Source organism: Oncorhynchus keta, chromosome 19 (genome assembly GCF_023373465.1).
Source record: "Oncorhynchus keta strain PuntledgeMale-10-30-2019 chromosome 19, Oket_V2, whole genome shotgun sequence".
In the NCBI taxonomy this organism is placed as follows: Eukaryota; Metazoa; Chordata; class Actinopteri; order Salmoniformes; family Salmonidae; genus Oncorhynchus; species Oncorhynchus keta.
Genome location: NC_068439.1, coordinates 19,783,343 through 19,810,475, shown reverse-complemented (window position 1 = coordinate 19,810,475; position 27,133 = coordinate 19,783,343). Strand labels below are relative to the sequence as shown.

Here is a 27,133-nt window from a genome sequence, read left to right as displayed (position 1 = left end):
CCTTTTTGCTTGACATCATGGGAAAATCAAAAGAAATCAGCCAAGACCTCAGGAATAAGATTGTAGACCTCCACAAGTCTGGTTCAACCTTGGGAGCAAATTCCAAATGCCTGAAGGTAGGTACCACGTTCATCTGTGCAAACAATAGTATGCAAGTCTAAACACCATGGCACCACGCAGCCATCATACCGCTCAGGAAGGAGATGCATTCTGTCTCCTAGAGATTAACGTACTTTGGTGTGAAAAGTGCAAAATCAATCCCAGAACAACAGCAAAGGACCTTGTGAAGATGCTGGAGGAAACGGGTACAAAAGTATCCATATCCACAGTAAAACGAGTCCTATATTGACATAACCTGAAAGGCCGCTCAGCAAGGAGAAGCCACTGCTCCAAAACCGCCATAAAAAAGCCAGACAACATTCTGCACATGGGGACAAAGATCGTACTTTTTGGAGAAATGTCCTCTGGTCTGATGAAACAAAAGCAGAACTGTTTGGCCATAATGACCATCGTTATGTTTGGAGGAAAAAGGGGGAGGCTTGCAAGCCGAAGAACACCATCCCAACCGTGAAGCACGAGGGTGGCAGCATCATGTTATGGGGGGTGCTTTGCTGCAGGAGGGACTGGTGCACTTCACAAAATAGATGGCATCATGAGGAAGGAAAATATGTGGATATATTGAAGCAACATTTCAAGACATCAGTCTTGGTCGGAAATGAGTCTTCCAAATGGACAATGACCCCAAGCATACTTCCAAAGTTGTGGCAAAATGGCTTAAGGACAACAAAGTCAATGTATTGGAGTGGCCATCACAAAGCCCTGACCTCAATCCTATAGAAAATGTGTGGGCAGAACTGAAAAAGCGTGCATGAGCAAGGAGGCCTACAAACCTGACTCAGTTACACCAGCTCTGTCAGGTGGAATGGACCAAAATCCACACAACTTATTGTGGGAAGCTTTTGGAAGGCTACCCGAAACGTTTGACCCAAGTTAAACAATTTAAAGGCAATTCTACCAAATACTAATTGAGTGTTTGGAAACGTCTGACCCACTGGGAATGTGATGAAAGAAATAAAACCTGAAATAAATAATTCTCTCTACTATGATTCTGACATTTCACATTCTTACAATAAAGTGGTGATCCTAACTGACCTAAAACAGGGAATTGTTACTAGGATTAAATGTCAGGAATTGTGAAAAAACAGACTTTTAATGTATTTGGCTAAGGTTTATGTAAACTTCCGACTTCAACAGTAAGTGCTTTATTGCAAACAGGATGCATGTTTTCAAATATTTTTTATTCTGTACAAGCTTCCTTCTTTTCACTCTGTCATTTAGGTTTGTATTGTGGGGTAACTACAATGTTGTTGATCCATCCTAAGTTTTCTCCTATCACAGCTATTAAACTCTGTAACGGTTTTAATAAAGTCACCATTGGTCTCATGGTGAAATCCCTGAGCGATTTCCTTCCTCTCTGGCAACTGAGTTAGGAAGGAAGCCTGTATCTTTGTAGTGACTGGGTGTATTGATACACAATCCAAAGTGGGAGGCTAGGATGAGAGGCTGGGTCTGGGAGGCTGGGAGGCTGTGGGTGGGTGGCTGGGGGTGAGAGCCTAGAGCTGGGATGCTGGGATGGGAGGCTGGGACTGGGTGGCTGGATCTGGGAGGCTCAGGGTAGGAGGCTGGGGTGGGAGACTGGGACGGGAGGCTGAGGGTGGGAGACTGGGACGGGAGGCTGGGGCTGGGAGGCTCAGGGTAGGAGGCTGGGGTGGAAGACTGGGACGGGAGGCTGGGGCTGGGAGGCTGGGGGTGGAAAAAGTGGCACAGGGAGAGCATGCAGAGTGCCCGTGTAACAGGGTTGGTTATGTTTCCACTTGCCTCTAAAGAAAGGTGTATTTATTGTTCAAGCATTCTTATTGGTAGGTTCAACTCTGATGACAATAAGGTGTGTTGTGATTGGCCCCGCTTGCAGATAGGGGGAGATCGCGGACGTCAGATCTTCCCTGTATGAAAATGTAATGCAAGGGGTAGGTCACGTTCTGAATACTGTTGTCTATTTTCTATTTTACAATGTGTACAAGTTTGCTGTACGTTACTGATTTATACATGTGTGGGTATATGGTACCTGTTAGGGATTCAGGGGCTTTCTGGGATGTGCTTTGGCATATGATTGCTGTAAATAAGTGTGTTAGCTAGCATACACTGATGTAATAGTCACATAAGCCCACTGCTAACACAGTTGTCTTCATGCTACAGATTTAGCCATCGACAGCCATCAATATTGTTAAGCCCTGCACAACTAACCTGCTGTTTCCCATTTAACAACAGGTATTTACACATGTTATATTTGTATTGTATTTTTATATTTTGTTCACTGAGTATGAAAATGTGATGCAAGGGCTTTGCCATCGACAGCCATCAATACCGTTAAGCCCTGCACAATAACGTGCTGTTTCCTATTTCACAACAGCAACAGAAATAAATGATGCTCAACTGGGACCACTGGCTGATGTGATTTATTTGGACAAAACACAACGCAAGGAGAGTACGATTTACATCTGTTACACCTGCATCAGTAGAACTGTGCGTGTGTGCATGTGTGCGTGTGTGTGTGTGTGTGTGTGCGTGCGTGCGTGCGTGTGTGTGCGTGTGTGTGTGTGTGTGTGTGTGTGTGTGTGTGTGTGTGTGTGTACTAGGAAGGCAACATAAGCACCGGGGGCATCCCAGCACTTCCCCCCAACTGTCTCAGCCCTCAGGCCTAGCTTAGCTTCCTGTGGTGAGACAGACCTACAGTAGCCAGACCAGATACCCCACACTGAAACACTGCTGATGAAACACTTACGCTGAGTCACAAATGGCACCTTACAGTATTCCCTATATAGTACACTACTTTTAACCAGGGCCCATAGGGATTTGGTACGCTGAGTCACAAATGGCACCTTACAGTATTCCCTATATAGTACACTACTTTTAACCAGGGCCCATAGGGATTTGGTACGCTGAGTCACAAATGGCACCTTACAGTATTCCCTATATAGTACACTACTTTTAACCAGGGCCCATAGGGATTTGGTACGCTGAGTCACAAATGGCACCTTACAGTATTCCTTATATAGTACACTACTTTTAACCAGGGCCCATAGGGATTTGGTACGCTGAGTCACAAATGGCACCTTACAGTATTCCTTATATAGTCACAAACCAGGGCTGGGATTTGGTACACTGAGTCACAGTATTCCTTATATAGTACACTACTTTTAACCAGGGCCCATAGGGATTTGGTACGCTGAGTCACAAATGGCACCTTACAGTATTCCTTATATAGTACACTACTTTTAACCAGGGCTCATAGGGATTTGGTACGCTGATTCACAAATGGCACCCTACAGTATTCTCTATATAGTACACTACTTTTAACCAGGGCCCATAGGGATTTGGTACGCTGAGTCACAAATGGCACCTTACAGTATTCCTTATATAGTACACTACTTTTAACCAGGGCCCATAGGGATTTGGTACGCTGAGTCACAAATGGCACCTTACAGTATTCCTTATATAGTACACTACTTTTAACCAGGGCTCATAGGGATTTGGTACGCTGAGTCACAAATGGCACCCTACAGTATTCTCTATATAGTACACTACTTTTAACCAGGGCCCATAGGGATTTGGTACGCTGAGTCACAAATGGCACCTTACAGTATTCCTTATATAGTACACTACTTTTAACCAGGGCCCATAGGGATTTGGTACGCTGAGTCACAAATGGCACCTTACAGTATTCCTTATATAGTACACTACTTTTAACCAGGGCTCATAGGGATTTGGTACGCTGAGTCACAAATGGCACCCTACAGTATTCTCTATATAGTACACTACTTTTAACCAGGGCCCATAGGGATTTGGTTCAAATAAATAGACTATGTATGGAATAATGTGCCATTTGAGACTGTGTGATCATAGCCCAACCTCTGGGTAAAAACCCTCACAGCAGAAGGCTACAAGTTTTCATTAAGAGTAGGAGTGCTTATTTAGGATCATTTTTGTCTTTTATATCACAATGAATAAGATTACATGGACAGGGGAGGGGACTGATCCTGATCAGCAGTCCTACTCTGAGATGCTTGATACATCCAGCAATTGGATCTCTTCAGGTCTAATGGAAAAGACAAAGAATGTATCAACATTAACAATATACAGTTTCATCTATATGAATTCAAAACTTGATTTACTTCTGTAAACATAGTATCAGTCCTCAAGGACTTTAGCTGGAGAATAACGATACAATGTCTCCATCTAGAGGGTCATACAACAGTTGCAGGCGCACTGGGGAAAGAGGCTGTTTTATTTGTAGAGGAAGGAGCATACCATGACAACATTCCTAGAATAGACCAATCAGCCCAACACATTATCAATGCTTGTTATTTTTATATTTACTGACGATTTTGAGAAACAAAGTTGGACAACTAGCATTACACTGGGATGATCTCTATGTATCTGTGTCTTCCAATTTGGGTCTTCATTAATTAGCTTATATGAATGTAAAGAGATAGTATAGCCAATAAAATGAATGATTTGTTTGTTTGTCTTTCTGTTGCTCAACATTTTTATGAATGGGTCACAAATCACATAGAACCTTTCACTACATTCACTACGCTACATTCAGTTGTCACAATAGCGCCTACACTTAGCGACTCCACGGTGTGACACAATGACACTGTCTGTAAAAAATGTCATTTTTTGGGACATTGTCATGTGGTCTCTCTCTCTCTCTCTCTCTCTCTTCATTTCTCTCTCTCTCTCCTGCTCTCTCTCTCTCTCTCTCTTCATTTCTCTCTCTCTCTCTCCCTGTGTGTGTGTGTGTGTGTGTGTGTGTGTGTGTGTGTGTGTGTGTGTGTGTGTGTGTGTGTGTGTGTGTGTGTGTGTGTGTATCACTCCTTTGATATTTCAGAGTGTATAAATGTCTGCCTATGAGTCTGCCTGTAACAGTATATGTCTGTTGGCTATAAATACTTATTTTGAGCATCCTTCTGCATTGTCCTCCCCTGTCTATATTCACAACCTAAATGACATTCTCAACCTTTACCACTGCAGCTCCCTCTCTCTCTGTGTCTCTAAGCCTGTATCTAAGCTAACAGCCACATGTGTCTTTTACTAGCACTGATTTAGCTGTTAGCCGGTTTTACTTGCAATGACTATGAAATGTGGTTTTCTCACTTACTTTATTTTAAGTACCGCTGGATAAGTGTCTGCTAAGTGACTAAAATGTAATGCCTGTATTTCGCTGAGCCTGAGGACCACAGTGGAGGGTGGAGGCCAAGTGTTTCCTGTGCCTGCCAGGTGTAGGCTACCTCTCCACACTCAAGTCACATGGGAGGGGCCTGGGCTGCTGGCTGGCTGGCTCCTCTTATTTCCCTGGCAAATGTTGTCACCACCAGTTCAGTTCCCCTCCCTCCCTCATACCTTCCTCCCTTACTGTCACAGTCTCTTTCTAGAGCAGACTACTAACTCCTCAGAGGATATAAGATACACTAATGGAGGGCCTTGGAAGAAGGACCTTTATCGCTCTGTGCCTCTACACTGCACTACTTACTCTCTCAGGTAAGAGGAAGAAGAAACATACGGTGTGTGTCTAGTGTCACTGTGGTCACCTTGTTGGGGATACCAGTGCAGTGGAAAGCTGAAGAGCAGGGATCTCCAGTGGTGTGTCTGAGTATTGGGAATGTCGGATGAAACAGTTATGGTTCATTTTGTTATCTGGGCGTACCTGGTGATTGGTCCATTGCTGACATCTCAGCAATGTTAATTGAATGTCATTTGAAGAGAAATTCATTAAATGTTTTGAAAGTGCAACTAAAAGTAAGGGCCCACATGAACATTTCCCATTATCTTTCATTGGTTTAATCATGATCGAGCCATTAGACTGTATTTGATTTGATCAGTTATTACACGCATAATAGAATGGTACTGTTTAACCTTTGTGTAGTCTTAACATTCCGTATACTCCCCTTGTGTAGTCTTAACATTCCGTATACTCCCCTTGTGTAGTCTTAACATTCTGTATACTCCCCTTGTGTAGTCTTAACATTCTGTATACTCCTCTTGTGTAGTCTTAACATTCTGTATACTCCCCTTGTGTAGTCTTAACATTCTGTAAACTCCCCTTGTGTGGTCTTAACATTCTGTATACTCCCCTTGTGTAGTCTTAACATTCTGTATACTCCCCTTGTGTAGTCTTAACATTCTGTATACTCCCCTTGTGTAGTCTTAACATTCTGTGTACTCCCCTTGTGTAGTCTTAACATTCTGTATACTCCCCTTGTGTAGTCTTAACATTCTGTATACTCCTCTTGTGTAGTCTTAACATTCTGTATACTCCCCTTGTGTAGTCTTAACATTCTGTATTTCTCACATGTGCAGCACATAGTATTTATTTTACAGTCCTTCTTTGGGGGGGGCAGAATTGACATCTCCTCCTATTGCCTGCCCCAGCAACAAGCTTCATGTGGAACAGGACAAGATTCAGCCCCCTGAACAGCTTTCACAAGCGCTGCAGAAGCTGCTGTGCGGGGGAGGCGCTGCCTTCTTTGAATGTGTGAGGTTACAAGTGCCTTTCCCAGCTGCTCCAAGAACAATCACCTCTTGTTCCTCTTATCAGGCATCCAGGTAGGGTTGATCTTGTTCCATATCATGAAGGCATTGTATGAGGACACATCAATGATGTTATGGAAGATGACCAGAGGACACGGGCAGTCATCCTCCTGCAGCTCTAAGTTCCAATCACCTTGTCCAGGTTGGCCACGCCTCCTTTGTTGTGGTTGTAGTCCAGGATGTTGGCCGGATTCCTGTCCTCACGATCACTGATCTCAGCTGTTTTGTGCAGTGTGTTCAGGAGGACCACATTCTTGTTCCTCTTTGGGAGGTAAGAAACTAGAGTGCTGGTGGGGGTGAAGGCAAACTTTGATGAGAAGGCCTCTCGACCCCTTGTTGTGAGGAGTGCAGGGGGAGCTCAGGCGTGTTCTTTCTAACTGTGCCAACCATTGTGATCTTCCTCTTCAGGAGCTGCTGGCTGAGTTCAATCAGTAGCATACATAATCTAAATGTCTCATTGTGTGTGTATGTGTCTTTGTGGTTTCTGTGGTGTGTAAATTATTTGAGAACTGCCTGGTCAAAAATGACCTTAAGACAATCTTTGTACCCTAGTGGTGTACAGCTGTCATGGAAATATGAACAAAGGCGATGTTTCACTTTTTCTAATATTGGGGTCTCTCTAGGAAAAGACGTCAAAATGTTAGTAAAAAAAATCTAATTTAGACATTTTCTCTGCTTTTAAACATAGTGGCGAGTCATTTTAACCCGTAAGACAACACAAGGATTAATCATAGTGTAAAAGGACAGGAATACTCTTATGCATGTGTGTTCATGCATGTCAGTATTGGTCCGTGTTGAGTCTATGGAAATCAGACATCTACGTAAACATATCTGACCAAATTACATGTGATTTCAGTTCTGGGTATAGTTGTTTCTACGTTGTTATGTCACATTGCAGTAGCTACCAATATTTATGATCTGATTCCCATGTTTCATATACTTTATGCTGGCTTTTAATGGTTGTAACAAGGGGTTTTTAGCATTTTTATTTCTGGTTCAGACAGACTTTAGACAGCCAGAAGATGCTGACTCAGCTTGTCACGAGATGGGACCAGAAATAGGACTGGGCATTTCTATCACACTGATCCATTTCTTTCCTGAAGTCTCCCAAAATGGCATTTATTTTTCACTCTAGGCCCCCGTTATTTGCTAAATAATTATTATGATGGGTCAGTCCATCTTGCATTTGCCAGTATTGCCCTATGGCTAATCCTTCCCTGCTGATCATAATAGATGTCCAACAGATCTCACATGACTAGATAAGCTCACCACCGATGTCCTAACACAACAATGGAGCTCACTTCTAAGAATGTGTTCGTATTGGAGCTCACTTCTAAGAATGTGTTCGTATTGGAGCTCACTTCTAAGAATGTGTTCGTATTGGAGCTCACTTCTAAGAATGTGTTCGTATCGGAGCTCACTTCTAAGAATGTGTTCGTATCGGAGCTCACTTCTAAGAATGTGTTCGTATTGGAGCTCACTTCTAAGAATGTGTTCGTATCGGAGCTCACTTCTAAGAATGTGTTCGTATTGGAGCTCACTTCTAAGAGTGTGTTCGTATTGGAGCTCACTACTAAGAATGTGTTCGTATCGGAGCTCACTACTAAGAATGTGTTCGTATTGGAGCTCATTTCTAAGAATGTGTTCGTATCGGAGCTCACTTCTAAGAATGTGTTCGTATCGGAGCTCACTTCTAAGAATGTGTTCGTATCGGAGCTCACTTCTAAGAATGTGTTCGTATCGGAGCTCACTACTAAGAATGTGTTCGTATCGGAGCTCACTTCTAAGAATGTGTTCGTATTGGACCTCACTTCTAAGAATGTGTTTGTATCGGAGCTCACTACTAAGAATGTGTTCGTATCGGAGCTCACTTCTAAGAATGTGTTCGTATCGGAGCTCACTTCTAAGAATGTGTTCGTATCGGAGCTCACTTCTAAGAATGTGTTCGTATCGGAGCTCACTTCTAAGAATGTGTTCGTATCGGAGCTCACTTCTAAGAATGTGTTCGTATCGGAGCTCACTTCTAAGAATGTGTTCGTATCGGAGCTCACTTCTAAGAATGTGTTCGTATCGGAGCTCACTTCTAAGAATGTGTTTGTATTGGAGCTCACTTCTAAGAATGTGTTCGTATTGGACCTCACTTCTAAGAATGTGTTTGTATCGGAGCTCACTACTAAGAATGTGTTCGTATTGGAGCTCACTACTAAGAATGTGTTCGTATTGGAGCTCACTACTAAGAATGTGTTCGTATCGGAGCTCACTACTAAGAATGTGTTTGTATCGGAGCTCACTTCTAAGAATGTGTTTGTATCGGAGCTCACTTCTAAGAATGTGTTCGTATTGGAGCTCACTTCTAAGAATGTGTTCGTATTGGAGCTCACTTCTAAGAATGTGTTCGTATTGGAGCTCACTTCTAAGAATGTGTTTGTATCGGAGCTCACTTCTAAGAATGTGTTCGTATTGGAGCTCACTTCTAAGAATGTGTTTGTATCGGAGCTCACTTCTAAGAATGTGTTCGTATCGGAGATCACTACTAAGAATGTGTTCGTATTGGAGCTCACTACTAAGAATGTGTTTGTATCGGAAGCTCACTTCTAAGAATGTGTTCGTATCGGAGCTCACTACTAAGAATGTGTTCGTATCGGAGCTCACTTCTAAGAATGTGTTCGTATTGGAGCTCACTTCTAAGAATGTGTTCGTATCGGAGCTCACTTCTAAGAATGTGTTCGTATTGGAGCTGACTTCTAAGAATGTGTTCGTATTGGAGCTCACTACTAAGAATGTGTTAGTTTCGGAGCTCACTTCGAAGAATGTGTTCGTATTGGAGCTCACTACTAAGAATGTGTTCGTATTGGAGCTCACTACTAAGAATGTGTTCGTATCGGAGCTCACTTCTAAGAATGTGATCGTATCGGAGCTCACTTCTAAGAATATGTTTGTATCGGAGCTGACTTCTAAGAATGTGTTCGTATTGGAGCTCACTACTAAGAATGTGTTCGTATCGGAGCTCACTTCTAAGAATGTGTTCGTATTGGAGCTCACTACTAAGAATGTGTTCGTATTGGAGCTCACTACTAAGAATGTGTTCGTATTGGAGCTCACTACTAAGAATGTGTTTGTATCGGAGCTCACTTCTAAGAATGTGTTCGTATCGGAGCTCACTACTAAGAATGTGTTCGTATCGGAGCTCACTTCTAAGAATGTGTTCGTATTGGAGCTCACTACTAAGAATGTGTTTGTATTGGAGCTCACTTCTAAGAATGTGTTCGTATCGGAGCTCACTACTAAGAATGTGTTCGTATTGGAGCTCACTTCTAAGAATGTGTTCGTATCGGAGCTCACTTCTAAGAATGTGTTCATATTGGACTTCACTTCTAAGAATGTGTTCGTATCGGAGCTCACTTCTAAGAATGTGTTTGTATCGGAGCTCACTTCTAAGAATGTGTTCGTATTGGACCTCACTTCTAAGAATGTGTTTGTATTGGAGCTCACTACTAAGAATGTGTTCGTATCGGATCTCACTTCTAAGAATGTGTTCGTATCGGAGCTCACTTCTAAGAATGTGTTCGTATCGGAGCTCACTTCTAAGAATGTGTTCGTATCGGAGCTCACTTCTAAGAATGTGTTCGTATTGGAGCTCACTACTAAGAATGTGTTTGTATTGGAGCTATTGAATGCTCACTCACTTCTAAGAATGTGTTTGTATCGGAGCTCACTACTAAGAATGTGTTTGTATTGGAGCTCACTTCTAAGAATGTGTTGGAGCTCACTTCTAAGAATGTGTTCGTATCGGAGCTCACTACTAAGAGCTCACTTCTAAGAATGTGTTTGTATCGGAGCTCACTTCTAAGAATGTGTTCGTATCGGAGCTCACTTCTAAGAATATGTTTGTATCGGAGCTGACTTCTAAGAATGTGTTCGTATTGGAGCTCACTACTAAGAATGTGTTCGTATTGGAGCTCACTACTAAGAATGTGTTCGTATTGGAGCTCACTACTAAGAATGTGTTCGTATTGGAGCTCACTACTAAGAATGTGTTCGTATTGGAGCTCACTACTAAGAATGTGTTCGTATTGGAGCTCACTACTAAGAATGTGTTTGTATCGGAGCTCACTTCTAAGAATGTGTTCGTATCGGAGCTCACTACTAAGAATGTGTTCGTATCGGAGCTCACTTCTAAGAATGTGTTCGTATTGGAGCTCACTACTAAGAATGTGTTTGTATTGGAGCTCACTTCTAAGAATGTGTTCGTATCGGAGCTCACTACTAAGAATGTGTTCGTATTGGAGCTCACTTCTAAGAATGTGTTCGTATCGGAGCTCACTTCTAAGAATGTGTTCGTATTGGACTTCACTTCTAAGAATGTGTTCGTATCGGAGCTCACTTCTAAGAATGTGTTTGTATCGGAGCTCACTTCTAAGAATGTGTTCGTATTGGACCTCACTTCTAAGAATGTGTTTGTATTGGAGCTCACTACTAAGAATGTGTTCGTATCGGATCTCACTTCTAAGAATGTGTTCGTATCGGAGCTCACTTCTAAGAATGTGTTCGTATCGGAGCTCACTTCTAAGAATGTGTTCGTATCGGAGCTCACTTCTAAGAATGTGTTCGTATTGGAGCTCACTACTAAGAATGTGTTTGTATTGGAGCTCACTTCTAAGAATGTGTTCGTATTGGACCTCACTTCTAAGAATGTGTTTGTATCGGAGCTCACTACTAAGAATGTGTTTGTATTGGAGCTCACTTCTAAGAATGTGTTCGTATCGGAGCTCACTTCTAAGAATGTGTTCGTATCGGAGCTCACTACTAAGAATGTGTTCGTATCGGAGCTCACTTCTAAGAATGTGTTCGTATTGGAGCTCACTTCTAAGAATGTGTTCGTATCGGAGCTCACTTCTAAGAATGTGTTTGTATCGGAGCTCACTTCTAAGAATGTGTTCGTATCGGAGCTCACTTCTAAGAATATGTTTGTATCGGAGCTGACTTCTAAGAATGTGTTCGTATTGGAGCTCACTACTAAGAATGTGTTCGTATTGGAGCTCACTACTAAGAATGTGTTCGTATTGGAGCTCACTACTAAGAATGTGTTTGTATCGGAGCTCACTTCTAAGAATGTGTTCGTATCGGAGCTCACTACTAAGAATGTGTTCGTATCGGAGCTCACTTCTAAGAATGTGTTCGTATTGGAGCTCACTACTAAGAATGTGTTTGTATTGGAGCTCACTTCTAAGAATGTGTTCGTATCGGAGCTCACTACTAAGAATGTGTTCGTATTGGAGCTCACTTCTAAGAATGTGTTCGTATCGGAGCTCACTTCTAAGAATGTGTTCGTATTGGACTTCACTTCTAAGAATGTGTTCGTATCGGAGCTCACTTCTAAGAATGTGTTTGTATCGGAGCTCACTTCTAAGAATGTGTTCGTATTGGACCTCACTTCTAAGAATGTGTTTGTATTGGAGCTCACTACTAAGAATGTGTTCGTATCGGATCTCACTTCTAAGAATGTGTTCGTATCGGAGCTCACTTCTAAGAATGTGTTCGTATCGGAGCTCACTTCTAAGAATGTGTTCGTATCGGAGCTCACTTCTAAGAATGTGTTCGTATTGGAGCTCACTACTAAGAATGTGTTTGTATTGGAGCTCACTTCTAAGAATGTGTTCGTATTGGACCTCACTTCTAAGAATGTGTTTGTATCGGAGCTCACTACTAAGAATGTGTTTGTATTGGAGCTCACTTCTAAGAATGTGTTCGTATTGGAGCTCACTTCTAAGAATGTGTTCGTATCGGAGCTCACTACTAAGAATGTGTTCGTATCGGAGCTCACTTCTAAGAATGTGTTCGTATTGGAGCTCACTTCTAAGAATGTGTTCGTATCGGAGCTCACTTCTAAGAATGTGTTTGTATCGGAGCTCACTTCTAAGAATGTGTTCGTATCGGAGCTCACTACTAAGAATGTGTTTGTATTGTAGCTCACTTCTAAGAATGTGTTCGTATTGGAGCTCACTTCTAAGAATGTGTTCGTATCGGAGCTCACTACTAAGAATGTTTTCGTATCGGAGCTCACTACTAAGAATGTGTTTGTATTGGAGCTCACTTCTAAGAATGTGTTTGTATCGGAGCTCACTTCTAAGAATGTGTTCGTATCGGAGCTCACTTCTAAGAATGTGTTCGTATCGGAGCTCACTTCTAAGAATGTGTTCGTATCGGAGCTCACTACTAAGAATGTGTTTGTATTGGAGCTCACTTCTAAGAATGTGTTTGTATTGTAGCTCAGTTCTAAGAATGTGTTCGTATTGGAGCTCACTTCTAAGAATGTGTTCGTATCGGAGCTCACTTCTAAGAATGTGTTTGTATTGGAGCTCACTACTAAGAATGTGTTTGTATTGGAGCTCACTTCTAAGAATGTGTTCGTATTGGACCTCACTTCTAAGAATGTGTTTGTATCGGAGCTCACTACTAATGTGTTTGTATTGGAGCTCACTTCTAAGAATGTGTTCGTATTGGAGCTCACTTCTAAGAATGTGTTCGTATCGGAGTTCACTACTAAGAATGTGTTCGTATCGGAGCTCACTTCTAAGAATGTGTTCGTATCGGAGCTCACTTCTAAGAATGTGTTCGTATCGGAGCTCACTTCTAAGAATGTGTTTGTATCGGAGCTCACTTCTAAGAATGTGTTCATATCGGAGCTCACTACTAAGAATGTGTTTGTATTGTAGCTCACTTCTAAGAATGTGTTCGTATTGGAGCTCACTTCTAAGAATGTGTTCGTATCGGAGCTCACTTCTAAGAATGTGTTCGTATTGGAGCTCACTACTAAGAATGTGTTCGTATCGGAGCTCACTACTAAGAATGCGTTTGTATTGGAGCTCACTTCTAAGAATGTGTTTGTATCGGAGCTCACTACTAAGAATGTGTTTGTATTGGAGCTCACTTCTAAGAATGTGTTCGTATTGGAGCTCACTTCTAAGAATGTGTTCGTATCGGAGCTCACTACTAAGAATGTGTTCGTATCGGAGCTCACTTCTAAGAATGTGTTCGTATTGGAGCTCACTTCTAAGAATGTGTTCGTATCGGAGCTCACTTCTAAGAATGTGTTTGTATCGGAGCTCACTTCTAAGAATGTGTTCGTATCGGAGCTCACTACTAAGAATGTGTTTGTATTGTAGCTCACTTCTAAGAATGTGTTCGTATCGGAGCTCACTTCTAAGAATGTGTTCGTATCGGAGCTCACTTCTAAGAATGTGTTCGTATCGGAGCTCACTACTAAGAATGTGTTTGTATTGGAGCTCACTTCTAAGAATGTGTTTGTATTGTAGCTCAGTTCTAAGAATGTGTTCGTATTGGAGCTCACTTCTAAGAATGTGTTCGTATCGGAGCTCACTTCTAAGAATGTGTTCGTATTGGAGCTCACTAGTAAGAATGTGTTTGTATTGGAGCTCACTTCTAAGAATGTGTTCGTATTGGACCTCACTTCTAAGAATGTGTTTGTATCGGAGCTCACTCCTAAGAATGTGTTCGTATTGGAGCTCACTTCTAAGAATGTGTTCGTATTGGAGCTCACTTCTAAGAATGTGTTCGTATCGGAGCTCACTACTAAGAATGTGTTCGTATCGGAGCTCACTACTAAGAATGTGTTCGTATCGGAGCTCACTACTAAGAATGTGTTCGTATCGGACCTCACTACTAAGAATGTGTTCGTATCGGAGCTCACTACTAAGAATGTGATCGTATTGGAGCTCACTACTAAGAATGTGTTTGTATTGGAGCTCACTTCTAAGAATGTGTTTGTATTGTAGCTCAGTTCTAAGAATGTGTTCGTATTGGAGCTCACTTCTAAGAATGTGTTCGTATCGGAGCTCACTTCTAAGAATGTGTTCGTATTGGAGCTCACTAGTAAGAATGTGTTTGTATTGGAGCTCACTTCTAAGAATGTGTTCGTATTGGACCTCACTTCTAAGAATGTGTTTGTATCGGAGCTCACTCCTAAGAATGTGTTCGTATTGGAGCTCACTTCTAAGAATGTGTTCGTATTGGAGCTCACTTCTAAGAATGTGTTCGTATCGGAGCTCACTACTAAGAATGTGTTCGTATCGGAGCTCACTACTAAGAATGTGTTCGTATCGGAGCTCACTACTAAGAATGTGTTCGTATCGGACCTCACTACTAAGAATGTGTTCGTATCGGAGCTCACTACTAAGAATGTGATCGTATTGGAGCTCACTACTAAGAATGTGTTCGTATTGGAGCTCACTTCTAAGAATGTGTTCGTATTGGAGCTCACTACTAAGAATGTGTTCGTATTGGAGCTCACTTCTAAGAATGTGTTCGTATTGGACCTCACTACTAAGAATGTGTTCGTATTGGAGCTCACTTCTAAGAATGTGTTCGTATTGGAGCTCACTACTAAGAATGTGTTCGTATTGGAGCTCACTACTAAGAATGTGTTCGTATTGGAGCTCACTTCTAAGAATGTGTTTGTATCGGACCTCACTACTAAGAATGTGTTCGTATCGGAGCTCACTACTAAGAATGTGTTCGTATTGGAGCTCACTACTAAGAATGTGTTCGTATTGGAGCTCACTACTAAGAATGTGTTCGTATTGGAGCTCACTTCTAAGAATGTGTTCGTATCGGAGCTCACTACTAAGAATGTGTTCGTATCGGAGCTGACTACTAAGAATGTGTTCGTATTGGAGCTCACTACTAAGAATGTGTTCGTATTGGAGCTCACTTCTAAGAATGTGTTCGTATCGGAGCTCACTACTAAGAATGTGTTCGTATCGGAGCTGACTACTAAGAATATGTTCGTGTCGGAGCTCACTTCTAAGAATGTGTTCGTATCGGAGCTGACTACTAAGAATGTGTTTGTATTGGAGCTCACTACTAAGAATGTGTTCGTATCGGAGCTGACTACTAAGAATGTGTTCGTATCGGAGCTCACTACTAAGAATGTGTTCGTATCGGAGCTGACTACTAAGAATGTGTTCGTATCGGAGCTCACTTCTAAGAATGTGTTCGTATCGGAGCTCACTACTAAGAATGTGTTCGTATCGGAGCTGACTACTAAGAATGTGTTCGTATCGGAGCTCACTTCTAAGAATGTGTTCGTATCGGACCTCACTTCTAAGAATGTTTTCGTATCGGAGCTGACTACTAAGAATGTGTTCGTATCGGAGCTCACTTCTAAGAATGTGTTCGTATCGGAGCTCACTACTAAGAATGTGTTTGTATTGGAGCTCACTACTAAGAATGTGTTTGTATTGGAGCTCACTACTAAGAATGTGTTCGTATTGGACCTCACTTCTAAGAATGTGTTTGTATCGGAGCTCACTTCTAAGAATGTGTTCGTATTGGAGCTCACTACTAAGAATGTGTTCGTATTGGAGCTCACTACTAAGAATGTGTTCGTATTGGACCTCACTTCTAAGAATGTGTTCGTATTGGAGCTCACTACTAAGAATGTGTTCGTATTGGACCTCACTTCTAAGAATGTGTTTGTATTGGACCTCACTTCTAAGAATGTGTTCGTATTGGACCTGACTACTAAGAATGTGTTCGTATTGGACCTCACTTCTAAGAATGTGTTCGTATCGGAGCTCACTACTAAGAATGTGTTCGTATTGGACCTCACTTCTAAGAATGTGTTCGTATTGGACCTCACTACTAAGAATGTGTTCGTATTGGACCTCACTTCTAAGAATGTGTTCGTATCGGAGCTCACTACTAAGAATGTGTTCGTATTGGAGCTCACTTCTAAGAATGTGTTCGTATTGGAGCTCACTACTAAGAATGTGTTCGTATTGGAGCTCACTACTAAGAATGTGTTCGTATCGGAGCTCACTACTAAGATTGTGTTCGTATTGGAGCTCACTACTAAGAATGTGTTCGTATCGGAGCTCACTACTAAGAATGTGTTCGTATTGGAGCTCACTACTAAGAATGTGTTCGTATTGGAGCTGACTACTAAGAATGTGTTCGTATTGGACCTCACTTCTAAGAATGTGTTTGTATCGGAGCTCACTACTAAGAATGTGTTCGTATCGGAGCTCACTTCTAAGAATGTGTTTGTATCGGACCTCACTACTAAGAATGTGTTTGTATCGGAGCTCACTACTAAGAATGTGTTCGTATCGGAGCTCACTACTAAGAATGTGTTTGTATCGGAGCTCACTACTAAGAATGTGTTCGTATTGGAGCTCACTACTAAGAATGTGTTTGTATCGGAGCTCACTACTAAGAATGTGTTCGTATTGGAGCTCACTTCTAAGAATGTGTTCGTATCGGAGCTCACTACTAAGAATGTGTTCGTATTGGAGCTCACTTCTAAGAATGTGTTTGAATTGGAGCTCACTTCTAAGAGTGTGTTCGTATCGGAGCTCACTACTAAGAATGTGTTTGTATTGGAGCTCACTTCTAAGAATGTGTTTGTATTGTAGCTCAGTTCTAAGAATGTGTTTGTATTGGAGCTCACTTCTAAGAATGTGTTCGTATCGGAGCTCACTTCTAAGAATGTGTTTGTATTGGAGCTCACTACTAAGAATGTGTTTGTATTGGAGCTCACTTCTAAGAATGTGTTCGTATTGGACCTCACTTCTAAGAATGTGTTTGTATCGGAGCTCACTACTAAGAATGTGTTTGTATTGGAGCTCACTTCTAAGAATGTGTTTGTATTGGAGCTCACTTCTAAGAATGTGTTCGTATCGGAGCTCACTACTAAGAATGTGTTCGTATCGGAGCTCACTTCTAAGAATGTGTTCGTATCGGAGCTCACTTCTAAGAATGTGTTCGTATCGGAGCTCACTTCTAAGAATGTGTTTGTATCGGAGCTCACTTCTAAGAATGTGTTCATATCGGAGCTCACTACTAAGAATGTGTTTGTATTGTAGCTCACTTCTAAGAATGTGTTCGTATTGGAGCTCACTTCTAAGAATGTGTTCGTATCGGAGCTCACTTCTAAGAATGTGTTCGTATTGGAGCTCACTACTAAGAATGTGTTCGTATCGGAGCTCACTACTAAGAATGTGTTTGTATTGGAGCTCACTTCTAAGAATGTGTTTGTATCGGAGCTCACTACTAAGAATGTGTTTGTATTGGAGCTCACTTCTAAGAATGTGTTCGTATTGGAGCTCACTTCTAAGAATGTGTTCGTATCGGAGCTCACTACTAAGAATGTGTTCGTATCGGAGCTCACTTCTAAGAATGTGTTCGTATTGGAGCTCACTTCTAAGAATGTGTTCGTATCGGAGCTCACTTCTAAGAATGTGTTTGTATCGGAGCTCACTTCTAAGAATGTGTTCGTATCGGAGCTCACTACTAAGAATGTGTTTGTATTGTAGCTCACTTCTAAGAATGTGTTCATATTGGAGCTCACTTCTAAGAATGTGTTCGTATCGGAGCTCACTACTAAGAATGTGTTCGTATCGGAGCTCACTACTAAGAATGTGTTTGTATTGGAGCTCACTTCTAAGAATGTGTTTGTATCGGAGCTCACTTCTAAGAATGTGTTCGTATCGGAGCTCACTTCTAAGAATGTGTTCGTATCGGAGCTCACTTCTAAGAATGTGTTCGTATCGGAGCTCACTACTAAGAATGTGTTTGTATTGGAGCTCACTTCTAAGAATGTGTTTGTATTGTAGCTCAGTTCTAAGAATGTGTTCGTATTGGAGCTCACTTCTAAGAATGTGTTCGTATCGGAGCTCACTTCTAAGAATGTGTTCGTATTGGAGCTCACTAGTAAGAATGTGTTTGTATTGGAGCTCACTTCTAAGAATGTGTTCGTATTGGACCTCACTTCTAAGAATGTGTTTGTATCGGAGCTCACTACTAAGAATGTGTTCGTATTGGAGCTCACTTCTAAGAATGTGTTCGTATCGGAGCTCACTACTAAGAATGTGTTCGTATCGGAGCTCACTACTAAGAATGTGTTCGTATCGGAGCTCACTACTAAGAATGTGTTCGTATCGGACCTCACTACTAAGAATGTGTTCGTATCGGAGCTCACTACTAAGAATGTGATCGTATAGGAGCTCACTACTAAGAATGTGTTCGTATTGGAGCTCACTTCTAAGAATGTGTTCGTATTGGAGCTCACTACTAAGAATGTGTTCGTATTGGAGCTCACTTCTAAGAATGTGTTCGTATTGGACCTCACTACTAAGAATGTGTTCGTATCGGAGCTCACTTCTAAGAATGTGTTCGTATTGGAGCTCACTAGTAAGAATGTGTTTGTATTGGAGCTCACTTCTAAGAATGTGTTCGTATTGGACCTCACTTCTAAGAATGTGTTTGTATCGGAGCTCACTACTAAGAATGTGTTCGTATTGGAGCTCACTTCTAAGAATGTGTTCGTATTGGAGCTCACTACTAAGAATGTGTTCGTATCGGAGCTCACTACTAAGATTGTGTTCGTATTGGAGCTCACTACTAAGAATGTGTTCGTATCGGAGCTCACTACTAAGAATGTGTTCGTATTGGAGCTCACTACTAAGAATGTGTTCGTATTGGAGCTGACTACTAAGAATGTGTTCGTATTGGACCTCACTTCTAAGAATGTGTTTGTATCGGAGCTCACTACTAAGAATGTGTTCGTATCGGAGCTCACTTCTAAGAATGTGTTTGTATCGGACCTCACTACTAAGAATGTGTTTGTATCGGAGCTCACTACTAAGAATGTGTTCGTATCGGAGCTCACTACTAAGAATGTGTTTGTATCGGAGCTCACTACTAAGAATGTGTTCGTATTGGAGCTCACTACTAAGAATGTGTTTGTATCGGAGCTCACTACTAAGAATGTGTTCGTATTGGAGCTCACTTCTAAGAATGTGTTCGTATCGGAGCTCACTACTAAGAATGTGTTCGTATTGGAGCTCACTTCTAAGAATGTGTTTGAATTGGAGCTCACTTCTAAGAGTGTGTTCGTATCGGAGCTCACTACTAAGAATGTGTTTGTATTGGAGCTCACTTCTAAGAATGTGTTTGTATTGTAGCTCAGTTCTAAGAATGTGTTCGTATTGGAGCTCACTTCTAAGAATGTGTTCGTATCGGAGCTCACTTCTAAGAATGTGTTTGTATTGGAGCTCACTACTAAGAATGTGTTTGTATTGGAGCTCACTTCTAAGAATGTGTTCGTATTGGACCTCACTTCTAAGAATGTGTTTGTATCGGAGCTCACTACTAAGAATGTGTTTGTATTGGAGCTCACTTCTAAGAATGTGTTTGTATTGGAGCTCACTTCTAAGAATGTGTTCGTATCGGAGCTCACTACTAAGAATGTGTTCGTATCGGAGCTCACTTCTAAGAATGTGTTCGTATCGGAGCTCACTTCTAAGAATGTGTTCGTATCGGAGCTCACTTCTAAGAATGTGTTTGTATCGGAGCTCACTTCTAAGAATGTGTTCATATCGGAGCTCACTACTAAGAATGTGTTTGTATTGTAGCTCACTTCTAAGAATGTGTTCGTATTGGAGCTCACTTCTAAGAATGTGTTCGTATCGGAGCTCACTTCTAAGAATGTGTTCGTATTGGAGCTCACTACTAAGAATGTGTTCGTATCGGAGCTCACTACTAAGAATGTGTTTGTATTGGAGCTCACTTCTAAGAATGTGTTTGTATCGGAGCTCACTACTAAGAATGTGTTTGTATTGGAGCTCACTTCTAAGAATGTGTTCGTATTGGAGCTCACTTCTAAGAATGTGTTCGTATCGGAGCTCACTACTAAGAATGTGTTCGTATCGGAGCTCACTTCTAAGAATGTGTTCGTATTGGAGCTCACTTCTAAGAATGTGTTCGTATCGGAGCTCACTTCTAAGAATGTGTTTGTATCGGAGCTCACTTCTAAGAATGTGTTCGTATCGGAGCTCACTACTAAGAATGTGTTTGTATTGTAGCTCACTTCTAAGAATGTGTTCGTATTGGAGCTCACTTCTAAGAATGTGTTCGTATCGGAGCTCACTACTAAGAATGTGTTCGTATCGGAGCTCACTACTAAGAATGTGTTTGTATTGGAGCTCACTTCTAAGAATGTGTTTGTATCGGAGCTCACTTCTAAGAATGTGTTCGTATCGGAGCTCACTTCTAAGAATGTGTTTGTATTGTAGCTCAGTTCTAAGAATGTGTTCGTATTGGAGCTCACTTCTAAGAATGTGTTCGTATCGGAGCTCACTTCTAAGAATGTGTTTGTATTGTAGCTCAGTTCTAAGAATGTGTTCGTATTGGAGCTCACTTCTAAGAATGTGTTCGTATCGGAGCTCACTTCTAAGAATGTGTTCGTATTGGAGCTCACTAGTAAGAATGTGTTTGTATTGGAGCTCACTTCTAAGAATGTGTTCGTATTGGACCTCACTTCTAAGAATGTGTTTGTATCGGAGCTCACTACTAAGAATGTGTTCGTATTGGAGCTCACTTCTAAGAATGTGTTCGTATCGGAGCTCACTACTAAGAATGTGTTCGTATCGGAGCTCACTACTAAGAATGTGTTCGTATCGGAGCTCACTACTAAGAATGTGTTCGTATCGGACCTCACTACTAAGAATGTGTTCGTATCGGAGCTCACTACTAAGAATGTGATCGTATAGGAGCTCACTACTAAGAATGTGTTCGTATTGGAGCTCACTTCTAAGAATGTGTTCGTATTGGAGCTCACTACTAAGAATGTGTTCGTATTGGAGCTCACTTCTAAGAATGTGTTCGTATTGGACCTCACTACTAAGAATGTGTTCGTATTGGAGCTCACTTCTAAGAATGTGTTCGTCATACTGGAGCTCACTACTAAGAATGTGTTCGTATTGGAGCTCACTACTAAGAATGTGTTCGTATTGGAGCTCACTTCTAAGAATGTGTTTGTATCGGACCTCACTACTAAGAATGTGTTCGTATCGGAGCTCACTACTAAGAATGTGTTCGTATTGGAGCTCACTACTAAGAATGTGTTCGTATTGGAGCTCACTACTAAGAATGTGTTCGTATTGGAGCTCACTTCTAAGAATGTGTTTGTATTGGAGCTCACTACTAAGAATGTGTTCGTATCGGAGCTGACTACTAAGAATGTGTTCGTATCGGAGCTCACTACTAAGAATGTGTTCGTATCGGAGCTGACTACTAAGAATGTGTTCGTATCGGAGCTCACTTCTAAGAATGTGTTCGTATCGGAGCTCACTACTAAGAATGTGTTCGTATCGGAGCTGACTACTAAGAATGTGTTCGTATCGGAGCTCACTTCTAAGAATGTGTTCGTATCGGAGCTCACTTCTAAGAATGTTTTCGTATCGGAGCTGACTACTAAGAATGTGTTCGTATCGGAGCTCACTTCTAAGAATGTGTTCGTATCGGAGCTCACTACTAAGAATGTGTTTGTATTGGAGCTCACTACTAAGAATGTGTTTGTATTGGAGCTCACTACTAAGAATGTGTTCGTATTGGACCTCACTTCTAAGAATGTGTTCGTATCGGAGCTCACTTCTAAGAATGTGTTCGTATTGGAGCTCACTACTAAGAATGTGTTCGTATTGGAGCTCACTACTAAGAATGTGTTCGTATTGGACCTCACTTCTAAGAATGTGTTCGTATTGGAGCTCACTACTAAGAATGTGTTCGTATTGGACCTCACTTCTAAGAATGTGTTTGTATTGGACCTCACTTCTAAGAATGTGTTCGTATTGGACCTGACTACTAAGAATGTGTTCGTATTGGACCTCACTTCTAAGAATGTGTTCGTATCGGAGCTCACTACTAAGAATGTGTTCGTATTGGACCTCACTTCTAAGAATGTGTTCGTATTGGACCTCACTACTAAGAATGTGTTCGTATTGGACCTCACTTCTAAGAATGTGTTCGTATCGGAGCTCACTACTAAGAATGTGTTCGTATTGGAGCTCACTACTAAGAATGTGTTCGTATCGGAGCTCACTACTAAGATTGTGTTCGTATTGGAGCTCACTACTAAGAATGTGTTCGTATCGGAGCTCACTACTAAGAATGTGTTCGTATTGGAGCTCACTACTAAGAATGTGTTCGTATTGGAGCTGACTACTAAGAATGAGTTCGTATTGGACCTCACTTCTAAGAATGTGTTTGTATCGGAGCTCACTACTAAGAATGTGTTCGTATCGGAGCTCACTTCTAAGAATGTGTTTGTATCGGACCTCACTACTAAGAATGTGTTTGTATCGGAGCTCACTACTAAGAATGTGTTCGTATCGGAGCTCACTACTAAGAATGTGTTTGTATCGGAGCTCACTACTAAGAATGTGTTCGTATTGGAGCTCACTACTAAGAATGTGTTTGTATCGGAGCTCACTACTAAGAATGTGTTCGTATTGGAGCTCACTTCTAAGAATGTGTTCGTATCGGAGCTCACTACTAAGAATGTGTTCGTATTGGAGCTCACTTCTAAGAATGTGTTTGAATTGGAGCTCACTTCTAAGAGTGTGTTCGAATTGGAGCTCACTTCTGAGAGTGTGTTCGTATTGGAGCTCACTTCTAAGAATGTGTTTGAATTGGAGCTCACTTCTAAGAGTGTGTTCGAATTGGAGCTCACTTCTAAGAATGTGTTCGTAATGGAGCTCACTTCTAAGAATGTGTTTGTATTGGAGCTCACTTCTAAGAATGTGTTCGTATTGGAGCTCACTTCTAAGAATGTGTTCGTATTGGAGCTCACTTCTAAGAATGTGTTTGTATTGGAGCTCACTTCTAAGAATGTGTTTGTATTGGAGCTCACTTCTAAGAATGTGTTCGTATTGGAGCTCACTTCTAAGAATGTGTTCGTATTGGAGCTCACTTCTAAGAATGTGTTTGAATTGGAGCTCACTTCTAAGAGTGTGTTCGAATTGGAGCTCACTTCTAAGAATGTGTTCGTATTGGAGCTCACTTCTAAGAATGTGTTTGTATTGGAGCTCACTTCTAAGAATGTGTTCGTATTGGAGCTCACTTCTAAGAATGTGTTCGTATTGGAGCTCACTTCTAAGAATGTGTTTGAATTGGAGCTCACTTCTAAGAGTGTGTTTGAATTGGAGCTCACTTCTAAGAGTGTGTTTGAATTGGAGCTCACTTCTAAGAGTGTGTTTGAATTGGAGCTCACTTCTAAGAGTGTGTTTGAATTGGAGCTCACTTCTAAGAATGTGTTCGTATTGGAGCTCACTTCTAAGAATGTGTTTGAATTGGAGCTCACTTCTAAGAATGTGTTCGTATTGGAGCTCACTTCTAAGAGTGTGTTTGTATTGGAGCTCACTTCTAAGAATGTGTTCGTATTGGAGCTCACTTCTAAGAATGTGTTCGTATTGGAGCTCACTTCTAAGAATGTGTTTGAATTGGAGCTCACTTCTAAGAATGTGTTCGTATTGGAGCTCACTTCTAAGAGTGTGTTTGTATTGGAGCTCACTTCTAAGAATGTGTTCGTATTGGAGCTCACTTCTAAGAATGTGTTCGTATTGGAGCTCACTTCTAAGAATGTGTTTGAATTGGAGCTCACTTCTAAGAATGTGTTCGTATTGGAGCTCACTTCTAAGAGTGTGTTCGTATTGGAGCTCACTTCTAAGAGTGTGTTTGTATTGGAGCTCACTTCTAAGAATGTGTTCGTATTGGAGCTCACTTCTAAGAATGTGTTCGTATTGGAGCTCACTTCTAAGAATGTGTTTGAATTGGAGCTCACTTCTAAGAGTGTGTTTGAATTGGAGCTCACTTCTAAGAGTGTGTTTGAATTGGAGCTCACTTCTAAGAGTGTGTTTGAATTGGAGCTCACTTCTAAGAGTGTGTTTGAATTGGAGCTCACTTCTAAGAGTGTGTTTGAATTGGAGCTCACTTCTAAGAATGTGTTTGTAATCACTTGAGGGGTCTTGTTTATGTAATCAAGGAAGCAGGAGGGGACACTTGAGGGTGGTGCATCAGTAGCATTCAGCTGGCCAATGGTGCTGGTGGCCTTTATTTTGGGACAACAGGCGGAGTGTGTGTGTTAATAATTATGTGTTTATAAGTGTGTGTGTGTGTGTGTGTGTGTGTGTGTGTGTGTGTGTGTGCGTGTGTGTGTGCGTGTGCGTGTGTGTGTGCGTGTGTGTTTGTGTGTACGTGCGTGCGTGCATGTGTGTGTGACAGTGAAGACATCCGCTCACCTTCTCAGAGTCAATTGCCTCAGTTATCTCCACTGTCACTGTCTCTTATCACCACAACAATCCCAGGCGTGTTTAGTGACAACAGTGGCAGCACCGGGTTCAGCACACTGTCCTGCTTAGTTAACAGACCTTCCCTGGCCTTATGCTGGAATACACAGCCCCCCTGATGGCCCAGCTAGCAGGACACTTGGAGTGTGACATGGATGGGGGTAGGCCGTTTGTATTATTTAGGACATAACACCAGGCACACGGTTCATCTATTGTGATGAACAACAGTGGCAGTCAGCAGGGCCTGGACGTCCCCCGGGGGAACTGGACTGACTGGGGAGGATAGGAGGGAGGAGGGATTGGAGGAGCGGGATAGAGGATGGAAGAGGAAGATGGAGGAAGGGAGGAAAGAGGGGGGATGCTTGGATAGAGAGAGAGAGAGAGAGAGAGAGAGAGAGAGAGAGAGAGAGAGAGAGAGAGGTAGGAGGAGGAGGGAGAGGGTGGGCAGGCGGAAGGAGAGAGGGGAGAGGATGCAGGGAGAGAGAGAGGCAGAAGAAGGGAGAGGGGGAGGGAGATAGAACATAGAGGGCATTGAAAAAGAAAGGGAGAGAAAGTGATAGGGGAGCGGGGAGAGCGAGAGAGAAAGAGGTAGAGAGAGAAGGTGTGGGGGGTTTAACCTGTGGACAGCCAACCTGCCTGCTGTTGTTTAATCTGAGCTGGCAACACAACACACACATCACCTACTCCTTCTTAATTCTAATCCAAATTTAGCCGTTGAACATCAGTGTACAATTCTCAGCGGCTAAATCATACAGCTCAAAGATGTTCGCTTTAATACCTTTTAGTAGTAATATGATAGGCTTGTCAATGTCTCACAATTAAGTATGAATTGGGTTTCAGGACAGAGGTCTGGATAAAGTAAACGGAATGAATGAATAAATAGCATGACACAGATGTGTCAATCATGATGATGATATCGCAGACTCTTTCTGCTTTACGAAGCTCAGCAGGAGGATGAGTCTGCACGTGGTGTAAAATAGACTGCTATGGCTTTCAATTTCATGTTCATGAAAAGCTCATTCATTTGTATGTGTGTTCAGGGACTGTTTTTAAAAAGCATCTCGGAGTGCTGTAGGAGTCCTGATCTAGGTAGTAGGAGTCCTGATCTAATATATAATAAAATAATACTATAAATAATATAATAATAATAATATAATAATATAATATATAAATATAATAATAATATAAATAATATAATAAAATAATAATAATAAATCTAGTTAGTAGGAGTCCTGATCTAGGTAGTAGGAGTACGGATCTAGGTAGTAGGAGTCCTGATCTAGGTAGTAGGAGTCCTGATCTAGGTAGTAGGAGTGCAGATCTAGGTAGTAGGAGTCCTGATCTAGTTAGTAGGAGTCCTGATCTAGGTAGTAGGAGTACTGATCTAGGTAGTAGGAATCCTGATCTAGGGAGTAGGAGTCCTGATCTAGTTAGTATGAGTCCTGATCTAGGTCGTAGGAGTCCTGATCTAGGTCGTAGGAGTCCTGATCTAGGTAGTAGGATTCCTGATCTAGGTAGAAGGAGTCCTGATCTAGGTAGTAGAAGTGCTGATCTTGGTAGTAGAAGTGCTGATCTTGGTAGTAGAAGTGCTGATCTTGGTAGTAGGAGTGCTGATCTAGGTAGTAGAAGTGCTGATCTTGGTAGTAGGAGTGCTGATCTCATGTTCTATCTCACCCCTTCCTCCCCTCTTCTATAATGTTCTGTCTCACCCCTCCCCTCCTCTATATAATGCTTTGTCTCACCCCTTCCTTCCCTCTTCTATAATGCTCTGTCTCACCCCTTCCTTCCCTCTTCTATAATGCTCTGTCTCACCCCTTCCTTCCCTCCTCTATAATGCTCTGTCTCACCCCTCCCCTCTTCTATAATGCTCTGTCTCATCCCTTCCTCCCCTCTTCTATAATGCTCTGTCTCACCCCTTCCTTCCCTCCTCTATAATGCTCTGTCTCACCCCTCCCCTCTTCTATAATGCTCTGTCTCACCCCTTCCTTCCCTCTTCTATAATGCTCTGTCTCACCCCTTCCTCCCCTCTTCTATAATGTTCTGTCTCACCCCTTCCTTCCCTCTTCTATAATGCTCTGTCTCATCCCTTCCTCCCCTCCTCTATATAATGCTTTGTCTCACCCCTTCCTTCCCTCTTCTATAATGCTCTGTCTCACCCCTTCCTTCCCTCCTCTATAATGCTCTGTCTCACCCCTCCCCTCCTCTATAATGCTCTGTCTCACCCCTTCCTTCCCTCCTCTATAATGCTCTGTCTCACCCCTTCCCTCCTCTATAATGCTCTGTCTCATCCCTTCCTTCCCTCCTCTATAATGCTCTGTCTCATCCCTTCCTTC

General features: G+C 41.9%; 1 protein-coding gene across 2 annotated transcripts in view; it reads left to right on the top strand.

Moving 5' to 3' along the window:
- Positions 1–5,413: 5,413 nt before the first annotated feature.
- LOC118372791 (HEPACAM family member 2-like) overlaps positions 5,414–27,133 on the top strand; it is a 35,128-nt gene continuing 13,408 nt past the window's right edge. The window contains exon 1 of one of the 2 annotated variants that reach the window (XM_052469965.1): positions 5,414–5,601. In XM_052469965.1, the coding sequence (XP_052325925.1) occupies positions 5,535–5,601 (67 nt within the window). In that variant the 5' untranslated portion in view covers positions 5,414–5,534. The remainder of the gene's footprint in view (positions 5,602–27,133) is intronic. The other variant, XM_052469964.1, reaches the window with a different exon arrangement.